Source organism: Astyanax mexicanus, chromosome 18, assembly GCF_023375975.1.
Source record: "Astyanax mexicanus isolate ESR-SI-001 chromosome 18, AstMex3_surface, whole genome shotgun sequence".
Classification (NCBI taxonomy): Eukaryota; Metazoa; Chordata; class Actinopteri; order Characiformes; family Acestrorhamphidae; genus Astyanax; species Astyanax mexicanus.
Window position 1 is genome coordinate 35,419,980 of NC_064425.1, and position 15,172 is coordinate 35,435,151.

At 44.8% G+C, this 15,172-nt stretch overlaps 1 protein-coding gene across 2 annotated transcripts in view; it reads right to left on the reverse strand.

Moving 5' to 3' along the window:
* prkd2 (protein kinase D2) overlaps window positions 1-14,566 on the reverse strand; it is a 90,117-nt gene extending 75,551 nt beyond the window's left edge. The window contains exon 1 of one of the 2 annotated variants that reach the window (XM_007237660.4): window positions 13,691-14,566. In XM_007237660.4, coding sequence (XP_007237722.2) covers window positions 13,691-14,017 — 327 coding nt within the window. In that variant the 5' untranslated portion in view covers window positions 14,018-14,566. The remainder of the gene's footprint in view (window positions 1-13,690) is intronic. The other variant, XM_007237659.4, reaches the window with a different exon arrangement.
* Window positions 14,567-15,172: the final 606 nt, after the last annotated feature.

Below are 15,172 nucleotides of genomic sequence, written 5' to 3' on the forward strand. Positions count from 1 at the left end.
GCCAATGCCCTGCAGCCAGATCAACAATATCTGCAACCTTTACTACTTTTGCTCGGATAAAAGCAGCAACAGTAGAGCTCAGGCAATTTAAATTACAGTCAAAATATGGGTTAGAGAATAGAGGCTCATCTAACCCAAAATGAGCCTCGTCTTCCCTTTCTGCTGTAAACGAGCCCCATGCACTGAGCACAGACCCATAAAAACCTGACACAGATAACCGTTTCACATCATCATACGACATCAAAAACAGCTGCTTATCAAGACCCAGCCCACCAATGGTCCTAAGTAATGCCAGACCAAAACGAACCCATGGGGTAGATTCATCTTGGTACAGTAGTTTCTTAACAGTGTATAGTCTCATGGCCTTTACTTTATCCAAAATCTGAATAAACCCCTGACCTCCCTCATTCAGAGGCAGATACAGAACTCCAGGTGAAAGCCAGTGAAAACCGTTCCAAAAGAAGTCAGTACAGGCTTTCTGGATGCTCTGCACCAGGGCACGAGGAGGATTCAACACTGTCAAACGGTGCCACAGCATGGAAGCTATGAGGTTGTTAATCACTAACACCCTTCCCCGGTAGGACAGCTCAGAAAGCACCCACTTCCAGCGCTGTAGCCTACCTACAGCTTTGTCTTCCAGTCCATCCCAGTTTTTTTCCATAAAGGTCTCCGTTCCAAAGTAAATTCCCAGTAGTTTTAAACCATCTGAGCGCCACGAACACTGCTTTGGAAGGGAAGGAACGTCCTGCTCCCTCCACCGGCCCACAAGAAGCGCAGAGGTTTTAGACCAGTTTATTCTTGCCGACGCAGCGGCTTGGAAAAGTTGAAGGCAATGCTCCATACTAGTAATATCCTCATTGGATTTTACAAACACAGTGACATCGTCCGCGTAAGCACTAAGTTTCACTGTTGCTGCATCTGTGTTACTGGGTACCTGAGATGCTATTCCACTGAGCTGCTTCCTCAAAGCCACCAGCAGAGGTTCAATTGCCAGTGAGTATAGCAGGCCAGACAGCCCACAACCCTGTCGAATACCGCGCTTAACACTGAATGGCCGTGTAAGACGACCGTTTATTTTCAGCAGACTATAAACATCAGTATAAAGCAGTCTAATCCATGAAATAAAATTTGGGCCGAACCCAAAAGCCTCAAGGGTGTCTAAAAGATAGGAATGATCCACTCTATCGAACGCTTTTTCTTGGTCAAGCGATATTGCTCCAAGACTCAGCTCCTCCACCTCAGCGTATTTAAACAAGTCTCTTAATAAAAACAGATTGTCAAAAATAGAGCGGTCAGGAATACAGTACGACTGGTCCTTATGGACAATTGTTCCGATACAGGACTTGAGTCTGTTAGTTAAAGCTTTAGATAGAATCTTATAATCAAGTCCAAGTAAAGAGACAGGACGCCAGTTTTTCAGACAGCTGAGATCTCCCTTCTTGGGCAGCAGTGTCACTACAGCCCTCCGACAGCTGAGCGGAAGAAAACCCAAATCCATGCTTTCCAGAAAAACAGAGTGCAGGTCCGGACCTAACAAAGGCCAGAAAGCTTCATAAAACTCCGCGGTTAGGCCATCTAGTCCAGGAGCCCTGCCCTCAGACTGCCCATATACAGAGGCAGTAAGCTCAGCAAAAGACAGCAAACCTTCCAGAGATGAGCTGTGATGACTAGATAGACGAGTCAGGTCACTCAGCAAAGAGTCCCTAGCTGCCTGGTCACAGGGCTCAGTGGTGTAGAGGTCCTGATAAAACAGCAATGCATGTCTCATTATTTGTTGTTTATCCACAGTCACTCTCCCATCTGGCAAACGTAGCGAAGTGAGGGCCCTTTTCTCTACAGCTTTTTTCTCCAGACTGAAGAAGAAGGTGGTCGGAGCATCCATGTGATTGAGCTTTATGAAACGCGCCCGCACCAGGGCCCCGCGGCCTCTCTCCTCTAGCAGGTTTCTCAGCAACACCTTCTTTTGCTCAATGTATTGAGCATCACCCGGATCAATCAGGCCATCCACTCCACAACTGGACTTCTGAATTTCCCGTTCAAGAAGTTCCACCTTGCACTTGAGACGACTTGTACTGTGGGCAGTATATTGTTGGCAAAAACTTTTTATTTGGGATTTGCCAATGTCCCACCATTGACCAAGAGATGAAAACTGACTTTTTTTCTCTCTCCACACCTCCCAGAAAAAAGTGAAAGAGTGCACAAACAACTGGTCTTGAATTAAACTGTTATTAAAATGCCAGTAAGATCGTTGTTCTGTTATAGAGGAAAGAGATACAGTAACCGAAATGAAGTGATGATCAGAAAGTGGGAAAGGAAGAATAGAAGAACAAGAAAATCTGCCTCTATCATTTTTACGCACATAAATCCGATCCAGCCGGGCCCCAGAGATCACATTCATATTTACCCGTAACCAAGAATACTGTCTGGCCATTGGAAAAGCCTCCCTCCAGATATCTATTAGGTCATGAAAGTCAACCACAGTCTTAAGGGCAGCTGCTGAACGTGGATGCGGTTCACTGTGATTTCTGTCTAGATCAGGAGTAAGAGTGCAATTAAAATCACCAGCAACCACTGTAATTCTCTCCTCAGAAACAGCCTTAACAGACTCAAGGAGTGTTCCAAAAAACTGAACACGGTCTACACCTACATTAGGTGCATAAACATTAAAAAATGTGAAAGGGAGCCCTTTAATAACCACATCCAATCTCAGCAACCTGCCAGCAATAACCTCAAGCATAGTGGCACCGAGTACCTGAACAGCAGCTGTAATTAAAATACCTACACCAGCACTATTGTAGGATCCATGACTAAAAAAAGCCTGACCTTTCCACTCATTTATCCACTGTGGGTGATTTACATGATCAGAGTGTGTTTCTTGTAAAAAGAGAACGCCCACTTTCTTTAATACTGCATATTCAAACAGAGTAGCTCTTTTCTCAGCATCACGGCAGCCATTAATATTTAAAGAGCCAAGTTTAAAACAAGCCATGGTGCTAAGGAAACAACAAGAAATGCAGAAAAGCCAGAAGCTATAAACAAACCCATAAACATGATTATCTATTGCGGGGCAGTTTTCCCCTAACATTGCTCATGATTTTCTTCAGCCTATATCGTTTTGGCTGATCCAATTCATCCAAAGTTGCCTTTCTCATAGCAACAGCGCAAGAAGCCAAAAACAAAGGTAAGTCCGGAAAAAAGTGTTCAATTTTCGGTTTACGATGGCCTTTAGTGTTATCTAAAAACTGGTTGATCTGGGAAAGTGAATACAGTGCAGTCCGAGAATTAGGAGTAAATTCTACTGAAACCTGAGAATCAGCCCCATCACATTCGTCTGCTACACTATCTAACTCCTCACAGTCCATATCAGATTCATCAACTACTGACCTGACGTCCGGGTCGGCGGGAGGTACAGCGTACTGATCCAGCTCTGGTCCTTCTCCGCGGGCAACACTCTCCTGTGTCCCCTCCATCCGATCAGTGGCAAAAGCACCGAGACCACTCTCAGCTCCACCGGCCCGTACCTGATCCTCTGCAGGCCGCCCAACACTGCGCGCGCCACGGACAGGCCCCACTCCAGCCCCGCTCTCGCGCACCTGAGCAGCCGGAGCAGCGCGCTCAGTTCCCGGTTCAGTGTGCACTCCGCCCGCTGATACGGGCTCTGCCGGCCCGACTACAGCCTCGCTCTCGCGCACCTGAGCAACCGGAGCAGCGTGCTCGGTGCGCGCGCCGCCCCCTGACACGGGCTCAGCCGGCCCGGCTTCAGCCCCGCTCTCGCGCACCTGAGCAGCCGGAGCAGCGCGCTCAGTTCCCGGTTCAGTGTGCGCGCCGCCCGCTGATACGGGCTCTGCCGGCCCGGCTTCAGCCTCGCTCGCGCGCACCTGCAGAGCCGGAGCAGCGCGCTCAGTTTCCAAATCAATGCGCGCGCCGCCCGCTGACACGGGCTCCGCCGGCCTGGCTCTAGCCCCGCTCTCGCGCACCTGAGCAGCCAAAGCAGCGCGCCCAGTGCCGGGCTCGGCCTGCGCCTCGGCAGCAGCGTCGGCATCTCCCCCCGCGCCGGTCACCCCCGGATCGCCCGGCCGAGCTTCAGAATCATGATTAGCATTGCGAGGACACATCTGTCTAATATGACCGAATTCACCACACGAAAAACAGCGCATAGATTCAGAGCTAATAAAAATAGTGCAGCTCCTTCCCTCCACTGTCACAGCCACCGAAACATTTAAAGGGTCAGAGCGCGCGTTTAATATCATAGACGCCTGGCGTCTAAACGACGTGACATGTCTAAATTCCGCGGTCTTACAACCGAGAGGAATCATTTTAACAGATCCAATCACTTTTCCATATCTCTCAAGTATGTTTCTTAAAAGCTCATCAGAAGCGACGGGTGGGACATTAGACATTACAACACGTTTGGATGGACTGGATAAAGCCAAAACCTGGACAAACTCGTCTTTAATAACGAGACCTTTCTCAACCAGTTTATCCACCATTTCAACTTCTGACAGAAACACCACAATTGCTTTATTCATTCTGGAAGCCGATTTTATATTTTTAGCTCCCACTTCCTTACTGACAGCAATTAAACAGTCCTCTACTGATACAGAGGGGTCCGGGAAACATTTACAACCGTGTCTAAAAGTCAGGCGAGGAGGTCCACCCCCGGCCGACGCCATAACGGCGCTAACACTAACACACACTACCCGAATAACAGCCCTAACAGTGAGATCAGTGAATAAAGAAACGATGGAAAGGTTAGAAAACTCACTCAACCGGCAAACAGCCCGCTACTCGCTCACACACTCCGCAGCCACTCACACACTCACTTCCGCTCACGTGAGAGAGAGAGAGAGAGAGAGAGAGAGAGAGAGAGAGAGAAAGAGAGAGAGAGAGAAAGAGAGAGAGACAGAGAGAAAGAGAGAGAGAAAGAGAGAGAGACAGAGAGAAAGAGAAAGAGAGAGACAGAGAGAAATAGAAAGAAAGAGAGAGAGAGAAAGAGAGACAAAGAGAGAGAGAGAGACAGAGACAAAGAGAGAGAGAGAGAAAGAGAGAGACCTCGAAGCATGTGTGTTACTGAAGGGAATTAAATAAAATTTCAGAAATTACAGATTTATTTGTGTCAGTTTCACAGAATTTCATAACAGTATGCTTCACTGCAGGTTTTCTTTCCCTATTAATTTCATTATAGCGCCACCAAGTCTAATTGGGGTGCGAGTCTAAGGGAGTGTAGAACACCTATGTTTCAAGAGATAATAATATTTGATGTCAACCATCAATAATGTATTACAAGCAAAAATTATATCAATAACAAAAACATTAAACTGAGTGAAAAGAAGGAGAGAGAAGTTGTTCACAATCCAAAACATAGCATTTTAAACATGGTGGAGATATTGCTTTAAATGGAAATGTATGGTCACCAGTAAAACCAGTTCACTGATATATACTGATTATATGACTGTAACAGAAGAAGCAAGAGGCATAACATGTATAAAATGTAACTCTCTGATGATATTTAGTCAAATGCTGCCGAATTAACAGGATGTAGCTTCACACTGGAAATGAATAATGACGCAAACATTCAACGAAAGCAACTAAAGAGCATCTTAAAGTAACAAAATCCTCACCGGACCTAATCCCAACTTGCCATTGTTTCCAATACAGATCAAAAAACTCTTACAGATATACTTATAGGTTCCTTTGTAGGGCTGTCCCTAACGATTATTTTTTAAACGATTATTCTAACGATTATTTTTTTCGATTAGTCGACTAATCTATTCATTGAGAAACATATTTAAATAATTATTTTACGTTTTAAAGCAAACGATAAATTACTATATTTATATATAATAACAACAACAACAACAACAACACAAGCCTACTAAACCAAACCCCACACTTATAATCACTTACATGTACAGCACGTTGTTTAGATCTATAACGCTAAAAATGGATAAGCTCCCATACACCACAACCGTGTGTTGCACTGTTTTCTGTGACCGCTAGATTTTGTGACCACTGGCAAGTAGTTCTCAGCAGACCGGTGCACTGGCCGATTCGAAACGTGTTCGTTTCTAATGTTTACCCCGACTGGGTAAAACGTTTCAGTTTAGGGCTGAGGGTAAGGTGTAGGTATAGAAAGCTTCCGTTTTGCCAATGAACGCTCATAACCGTGAGCACTGGTCACAAAATTCCGACGGTGACAGAAAACGGTGTGACACCGCAGCGCCGACGGCGCTAGCTAAAATAACTTAAGGCAGCTAGCTTAGCTAAACACCTGAACTTATGAATAATGCTACTGTTTCTGGAAACTGCGAAATGCCATGCACAAATATAAACCAAAAATGTATAATTTCTGCCTGTGGCAGGTTTAAAACCTTTGGTAGACAGCCTTAAGTCTTTTTAAGGACACCCGCGGAGACCCTGATGTAAACGGTAACTTACTGTGTGACTCTGTTGACATAGTGCTCCTGGATGTTTGCGCTTCAAGTGCTCCTTTTGCACGTATGCAAAAGAACTGTGTTTAGCTGTTCTTAAAAATCATTTTAATTAAATAATTGTTCTATGCTTCTATGTTACCGTGTTAATTAACATAATTCTGATCATATTTCGCTCATTAAAACAGCCCGAAAACAGCCAGTTGGAATTTTTGGGCCCGATCTAACCTCTAATGCTCTCCACAGGCGCCGCCATGTTTACGACGCGCCGACGCACGTTATGCAAATCGATGTATTTTTGTAATCGATGACGTCGATTATGTCGACGCGTCGCCCCAGCCCTATTCCTTTGTCTAATTAACACTGAGACTACATAACAAATGGCAGTATTTCTACACCTCATTCACAACATAATCTAAATCACAATAATAGACAAACACAGTCTCTGTTTAGCTTCAGTTGGGGGACAGATGATCTTAAGTGTTCCTGCAAAAAATCGTTGTTACTTTTGGAATTGTTTTTTCCGTTGATGTTCCGTTTGACCCTGAGGCAGCAAAGCAGCCCCAAACCATGATGCCCCCCTCCTCCATGTTTCACAGTTGGCATGAGGTTTTGATGATGGTGTGCTGTGCCTTTTTTCTCCACACAGTGTTGTGTGTTCCTTCCAAAACAACTCAATTTTGGTTTTATCTATGCACAGTATATTTAGCCAGTACTGCTGTGGAACATACAGGTGCTCTTTTGCAAATTTCAAACATGCAGAAATGTTTTTTTTGGACAGCAGTGGCTTCCTCCGTGGTGTCCTCCCATGAACACTTGTCTACAAAAATGTTAGCATGTGCCAGAGATTTCTGTAGCTTTTCTTTAGCTGACACTAAAGGATTCTTCCTCACCTCATTGATCATTCTGCGCTGTACTCTTTCAGTCATCTTCACAGGACAACCACACCTAGGGAGAGTACCAACAGTGCTGAACTTTCTCCATTTGTAGACCTTCTGTCTTACTGTGCACACATGAAAATTTATGCACACACACAGCGGTCTAAGCGGTCACAGCGGTCTAAAACGTTGCCACTTTGATCAGTGGTTCGAATTCCAGTCATGTAGCTTGCCATCGGCTACCGGAACCCTGAGGGAGCCCAACTCTCTGGGTGGGTAGATGGTACTCTCTCCTCACATCACTTTAAAGGGTGAAGTCAATCAGCACGAGGCATCTGTGAGCTGATGTATCAGAACAGAGTCGCTACGCTTTCCTCCAAGCGCGCTGTGATGCTACTCGGCGATGCTGCATCAGCAGCAGTTCAAAAAGAGGCGGTGGCTGACTTCACGTGTATCGTAGGAGGCATGTGCTAGTCTTCTCCCTCCTGGTGTTGGGGCATTATTAGTGATAGGGGGAGTCCTAATGAGTGGTTGCATAATTGGTCGTGTAAACTGAGGAGAAAATGAGATAAAAAAAAAAAATATCACCCAGCCCTACTTTAAAATTCTGTTTAAATCTTTCCACTATTGTAGCATAAACAATTATAATCCCAACACAACGTCATCCATTTCTATTAAAATCATAACATTCTTTTTACTGCTCTCGAGCCACACAAACAGATTTCCTTATCTGCAGTTCTGCACACTGCTCTGTATCACAATTAAAAACCATGCATGAGTGGCCATTCTGAACAGTCAGCAGTTATTCCAGTAGTCAAATAGAGTAGCGATTTAACCGGAAATCTGCTTCAGACATGCAAAGTGCATTGTACACATGCAAATGAGGAAGAGCTAAAGTGTGCTTCACTAAAACACGGACAGTGAGCTGCAACGTTACTGCGCCTAACTCTCTCTGCTATCAGACCGCAACCACACACAAACTATACAGCAGCATCCTTTAAAATCCTGAATCCAATTTTAATGAGTCCAATCATTTACATGAATTGAATTCATGGTTTAGACCTGAAGGCCGAAGTTATACTGTATAAGCAGCATATTTGTGATTATCTGCATCACTGTGCTGTTGCTGTTCCAGCACTGTAGATGTCAATTCAAAAATCATATATTTAAACTACAGTCACTTAAAAAAAAATCAAGAATATCCCACTGAAAATAAAATTGTTACATTTTATTTGGCAATTATTGCATATGATATGATACTAAAAATGAACTTTATATATCCAGGATTGAAGTAAAATAAATAATACTGGACAGATATAGACTCTGTCTAGTAGATTTTTAAAGACAGCAAACAGCAACAGCAAAAAAAATGCTATACCCCGACGGCTGTAAGATGATATCACCATATTTCATGGTATTTTGGCGATAACGATATTCAACGATATGCAGCTGGTTCAAATTCCGGTCATGCAGCTTGCCATCAGCTGCCAGAGCCCGGTGAAAGCACAACTGAGATAGAGAGAGAGAGAGAGAGGGTGAGGGAGGGAGAGAAATAGGGAGAGGGAGAGAGAGGGAGGGAGGGAGGGAGAGAGAGAGAGAGAGAGAGAGAGAGATAGGGTGAGGGAGGGAGAGAAATAGGGAGAGGGAGAGAGGGAGGGAGGGAGAGAGAGAGAGAGATAGGGTGAGGGAGGGAGAGAAATAGGGAGAGGGAGAGAGAGGGAGGGAGGGAGAGAGAGAGATAGGGTGAGGGAGGGAGAGAAATAGGGAGAGGGAGAGAGAGGGAGGGAGGGAGAGAGAGAGAGAGATAGGGTGAGGGAGGGAGAGAAATAGGGAGAGGGAGAGAGAGGGAGGGAGAGAGAGAGAGAGAGAGAGATAGGGTGAGGGAGGGAGAGAAATAGGGAGAGGGAGAGAGAGGGAGGGAGGGAGAGAGAGGGAGGGAGGGAGGGAGGGGGAGAGAGAGAGAGAGAGAGAGAGAGAGAGGGAGGGAGGGAGATACCTAACCCACAAATCTTGCAGTCTAGACTGAAGTCCACTGTAAAAAGAATACAATGGCAGGTTTGTATTGACCATTAAATCCAAATCATGCTAGACGTTAGCCAAAGCACACAAACAAACAAGTTTATATTTAAGCCATTTCTGCCAGGTTGGTCAATAACCCTGGATAACATGATGTTGAGTGTAGATTTGGATTAGTTGGTATGTCTAAATATAAGTCTAAATATGCTGTGCCCGCCAAATAATTAAACATAGCCGTTAATGTCATCTAAACCGCAGGAAACAAAAGTAGGTACACCCTTAAGTGAAAATTGCCAAAATGCAAAGTGTCTATCTGTTGTGTGACTATCATTATTGTCCAGCACTTTAAAGGGATAGTTCGGTATTTTTGACATGAGTCTGTATGGCATCATCATAACCAGTGTCGTGCATCCACACTGACTTACCCCCCACAGCGTCCTGTGAGCCGAGTTCTTGTCCAGTTTAGGTCAAAGCGAAAGTAGTCCGGCATGTTTGCTGGGGTCAGGAAAATAACTCCTTTTTCTTCCCAAAGCAGTACGTGTTCAAAAGAGTGATTTATTTACATCACAAAAAACTAACCCTGCAAAAGTCACGCCTCGTAAATCACTTGGGTCCTACTTTCTCTCATTTCGTATCAGTGCGCGTCATTCTGACAGCGAGCTGCGCACGCGTCCACTTGTTCTGTGTTTTGGCAGTGCTTAGCAGCTGTGTTCAGACTAGCAACGCAAACGAGCTAACTTTAGGGAGAAGTCTATTGGCTTTTATAAGCTTTGTAAACACACATATATATATATAGCTAGGTGTGTGTGTGTGTGTGTGTGTGTTAAAATGGTGCGGACTTGTGACTATCCAGGCTGTAACAACAAAGATGTGGCTGATTCTCCACAGAGTTTTCATCCTTTTCCTGTGACTGATGTTGCTCTGAGGAAACTTTGGGTACTAGCGCTGGGCATCCATGTGGACACAAAAGTGGAAAAAATAAAAAAGCTTCGTGTTTGCAGTGCGCACTTCAGCGATGATGACTTTTTATCCACATGTCCTGGACAACGACAGATGAAGAAACGGATTCTGAAGAAATCTGCTGTCCCTGCACCCCAGGTAAATAAAACTGTAGCCTACCAATGTTCTCTACAGCATTCGCTCATAGCGTAAAAAAAGTTCTCAACACACCAGCATTCAGGAGTGCAGGGAAGTCACTGTTGTTTGTGATGCAAGCAGCTGCCCCGCTGACATCCTCATCAATGGATAGGTCTTGCATCTCGGGCATAACTAAGTCCCACTCGTGGCAACAGTAGCATTCCACCTCGGTCTGCATTATTTCGCACTTGAAACAAGTGCACCAGGATTTGTCGGCCACCCTGGGTATCGCAGCAGCAGCAGTGGCTCCAGTTTCATCTTCCACCACTTCTCTGTCCACCCTCTCTCTTTCTGCCCGATCTAATTCCATTTGGCGAAGTTCAACATCTGTATACTCGGGTTCATAAAGATATCCCCGTGGCTCTGAGCGGTGATCAATGTTTTCCTCGTCACTCTCGTAGTCAGACATGTTCTCGAGGCGAGAAGTAAACAAAGCGACCCAAACACGTAGGCTAGCTGTCAGGTTGCAGCGCTGCGCGCATTGATATGGAACGAGAGAAAGTAGGACCCAAGTGATTTACGAGGCGTGACTTTTGCAGGGTTAGTTTTTTGTGATGTAAATAAATCACTCTTTTGAACACGTACTGCTTTGGGAAGAAAAAGGAGTTATTTTCCTGACCCCAGCAAACATGCCGGACTACTTTCGCTTTGACCTAAACTGGACAAGAACTCGGCTCACAGGACGCTGTGGGGGGTAAGTCAGTGTGGATGCACGACACTGGTTATGATGATGCCATACAGACTCATGTCAAAAATACCGAACTATCCCTTTAACTCACACCTTAACTCTCTTGGGCATGGGCTTACTAGAGTTTCACAGGTTGCCACTGGAATCCTCTTCTTCTCCTCCATGACAAGATTACAGAGCTGGTGGATGTTAGAGACCTAGCAAACAAGTTTATCTTGATCTTGTTAGACCACAGGACATGGATCCAGTGACCCATGCTCTTGAGCTGCTCGTCTTCGACAAACTGTTTCAGGCTGTCTTGTGCACCAGCCTCAGAAGAGGCTCCCTCCTTGAAGACTGCCAAGCAGACAGAGCTGATGAAGTGTGTGGCATATGGTCAGAGCTCTGCAGGATGATCTCCCAATTCTTTAAGATCTGGAAATTTCGCTAAACACATACACTCAACTTCTTTGGTGTACCCTGGGGAGGCCTGTTCTGAGAGGAACCCATCTTGGAAAACTGTAGTATGATTTTGGTCATCATGCTGTATCTCAGTTTTAGTTTGCTGGCAGACTATCTTTGTGAAGAGCGACTATTCTGTTTCTTCCATCTAGTTGTCTTCCCATGAAGTGGTAAATATAATGAATATGTAGTTAGCAGTGCGAGACAATTGTACCTAAATCACCAAATTTAACAGCCATGCAACCCATTCACCCCTGAGGCCTTATAACACTAACGAGTCACATGCAGTTTAGACATAAATGGCGAGTTAAGTTACTGTAAGTTGGTTTGGTGGATGTGATCTTAAAAAGCAGAAATAAATGTAATGTTATGTAAATTTAAAAATTTATAAATTCATATCTAGTCATTACAGTCGAATTCGAATCACTTTTATTATAGTTTTCTCTGTGTTGAGATGAAGTTAAACCATCCTATAATATTTCATTGGTAAAAAAACTGCTCAGCAAGAAAAAAATGTGTGTTGTTTCGGCTACAGTCCTAATATTAAAGTACTAGTAGCATTAAATATCAGTCGCTCACCAATGTTTTTTGTTGTTTGGACTAAAATGTTTTAACCAATTTGACTATTGACTACGGCAAGCAGTAGAATGGATCTGCTGCATCAGCAAACTGCTATGGTGCTGGGAAAACAACCGAACGCAATGGGGTTCAAAATACAGAAATTCTGCTACTGTAAGCGGAGTTTAGAATGTTTCAATTAAAATATCTATATTTGATGCCACATTCAATCAATAATATATCATAGGGTATCACAATATCGATACTTTGTCCCACCCCTAATTTAGACTAGTATGTTGTTACATTTATATGCATTTAGAGTTAAATCCATGGGATTTAATAACAACTTTATATTATTAATCCATTATCATGGACATCGGGGTACTGATCCAGTGATCTGACAGATCTCAGGATCTGAGAGGTGCAGATGGATTGAGCTTCCGTACTGATATCACAAGCACAGCTAACAGGAGCACAGCTAACAGGTGTGGCTGTACCTTCAGCACAGACTATAGCAAGACATTATACGAGTGCAAGCAAAACCCTTCATGCACAAGCACTCATTATTTCATTACGTCTGACAGTCTGATATGTGATGAACCCCTATCATCATATAAAACGCACTACTGCTGCAATATCTGCTCATACACACCCAATTCTACCAAAATTAATACACTGTTATAATTTACATAATGAACTAAAACAGTTATGTTTTTTATTCACATTCAAATGGACAGAATAAAATAAGGCTTGCTGAGCTTCATTCTGGAGGAGAGAAAAGGCGTCAGGTTCCCCCTTCAGTCACACATTGTGCAATTCAGATTAAACTACTTACCATCACTGTTGACAGTACCCACTAATAAAAGTCTAAATAAATGCTGAATTAATTAATGCCGATGTTGAGTTTAGGCTTTTAATCACTGTTCTCATTTTTATCTGATTCAAAGTGAACGCAGGGTTGATCGGTGGGTCACTCCGGTTTAGTTTCACTCTGGTTTCATTATTTCCTTGTAAAAAAAGCGTAATAAGCGGAGGTTTTCAGCTGGAGTTAAAGTTTAGGAACTAGCAGTAGCCTCAGCCATAGATTAGGACACACAGTTGTTATTTTTTGTAATAAAAATGAACGTGTGTTCTTGTCCATGTCCTTTAGTCAACAGTTAGGCTACTAATCAAAAATCCTAGTTTATGGATTAGTGAACAGGGTCCCACGAGCTCTGATGCTCTGCACAAAGAAGCTGCTGTAATACAGGCTTGTACTGGGCTTGTTCATTTCGTTGTATGCTGATGTTGTACATTTACATCCACAAAATGCACCAGAATCTACCATTTTAAGAAATGTTTGATAATAATGATCATCAGGGTTATACACAGGTTGTTTATGTATCTGTTATAAAAGGTGTGTCGAATACATGGCACCCTATCCCTGCCCACCTGCCCGGCATGGAAAAAGTTTCGGCTAAGGAATTTTCCTAATTTAGCTAAATTTAGGTTTTTATTATCAGAACCTGAGCAGACTGACTTTTCTTTAGGTTTGAACTCACCTTTTGGTCCACAATGGAGCAGGCCACCTGTTTGACATAGGCCAGGTCAGCGGTCTGGGGGAGCAGCACGGACTCTCTGGTCAGCCCGATCTGGATGATGAAGGAAACCCCGCCTGGAGTCGGGGGCACCGCGGGCACACTGGCAGCGCCGCCGGGACCCTGGTGCAGCCCTATCTCCGCCGTCGAGGAGCCCGGGATATGAGCCGCTGGCAGTGAGACAGAGGCAGCATGCTGGATCAGAACAGCCCCGGGGAGGACAGACCCACCCGGTGGGAAGAAAACCTGGGACAGGGGTCCTGGGGGCATATCAGGGCTACCATTGGCCATCCTGGGCACCTACAGCCAGTTACACCCAGTAAATCCCAGCACTCCCAGTCCCCCGCGGAGCTGCTGCTGTTGTTCTGTAGGAGAACAGGAAAAACGCTCCCTCTCCAGGAAGTGCTACTTCTCTCCTCTTCCGCTCTCTAAACTAAACACACCGCGGAGCGCCTTTTAGTTCAGAGAGCCGCCCGTCCACTACTGTTACCCCTAACACTACTACACTATGGTACTACTACCATATTACATATTACATATTACCATATTACTGCTATACTATAGCTTCAGCAACCCTCCAGCTCCGCAACCTTCCTCCTCCGAACTTCAGGAGGAATCCCTCCGCCGAGAGAACCGGCCGGGCGCGCGGGTACAGGGGACGACGAGCAGCACGCGGCCGGCGAGATAAGGAAGGTGAAGATGATGGTGCTGATGATGAAGGTGAAGATGAAGGATGGGTTCTGATCGGTTTGCGAGTGGAACGATGTTTGGTGATCGAGTCGAATTGAGCTGACATGGGTGTGCTTTGCCACAGTGACTTAAAGCCACGCCCTCTCGCCCTGTCCCCACCCTAAAACTTTCTAAACCTACCAAAGCACAGACGGAAGTGACGTAAAGCAAAGACCCCTCAGCCAATCAGATGGAGGAGGAGGCAGGCCTACCATCTCCTCCCGCACACTGTAGACGCGTTTTCCATGTTTTCTTTCTCCTCCTACCCTAAACCACGCAATGCTCCATAGAGCGACACAGAGCTGCACAATAATCCTTAAATCTACACAAAGTTTCACAGTGCTACACTAAGGGTAGAGCTACAAATATGTAAAAAGAGCTACAATATGCTCCAAATGCCTACACAATGTTACACAGAGCTAAACAGTACTACATTGAAGTACACAAAGCTACAAAGAGGTAAACAGTGCTACACAGTGCTCCGATGAGTTACACTATTCTACACAGGGCTTCACAGCGCTAAACACTGATCCTTAAATCTACCGAATGCTACACAGTGTTTCACAGTACTCTACATAGCTGTACAATGCTACACAGAGGTACACAGAGCTACACTGTGGTACACATAGCCATTGGTGTAGAAACTGGGGATGTCCCACCAATATCAGAAACTGGTGGATTTTTCCACCAAAAAAATGATACCGCAGAACTGGGGCG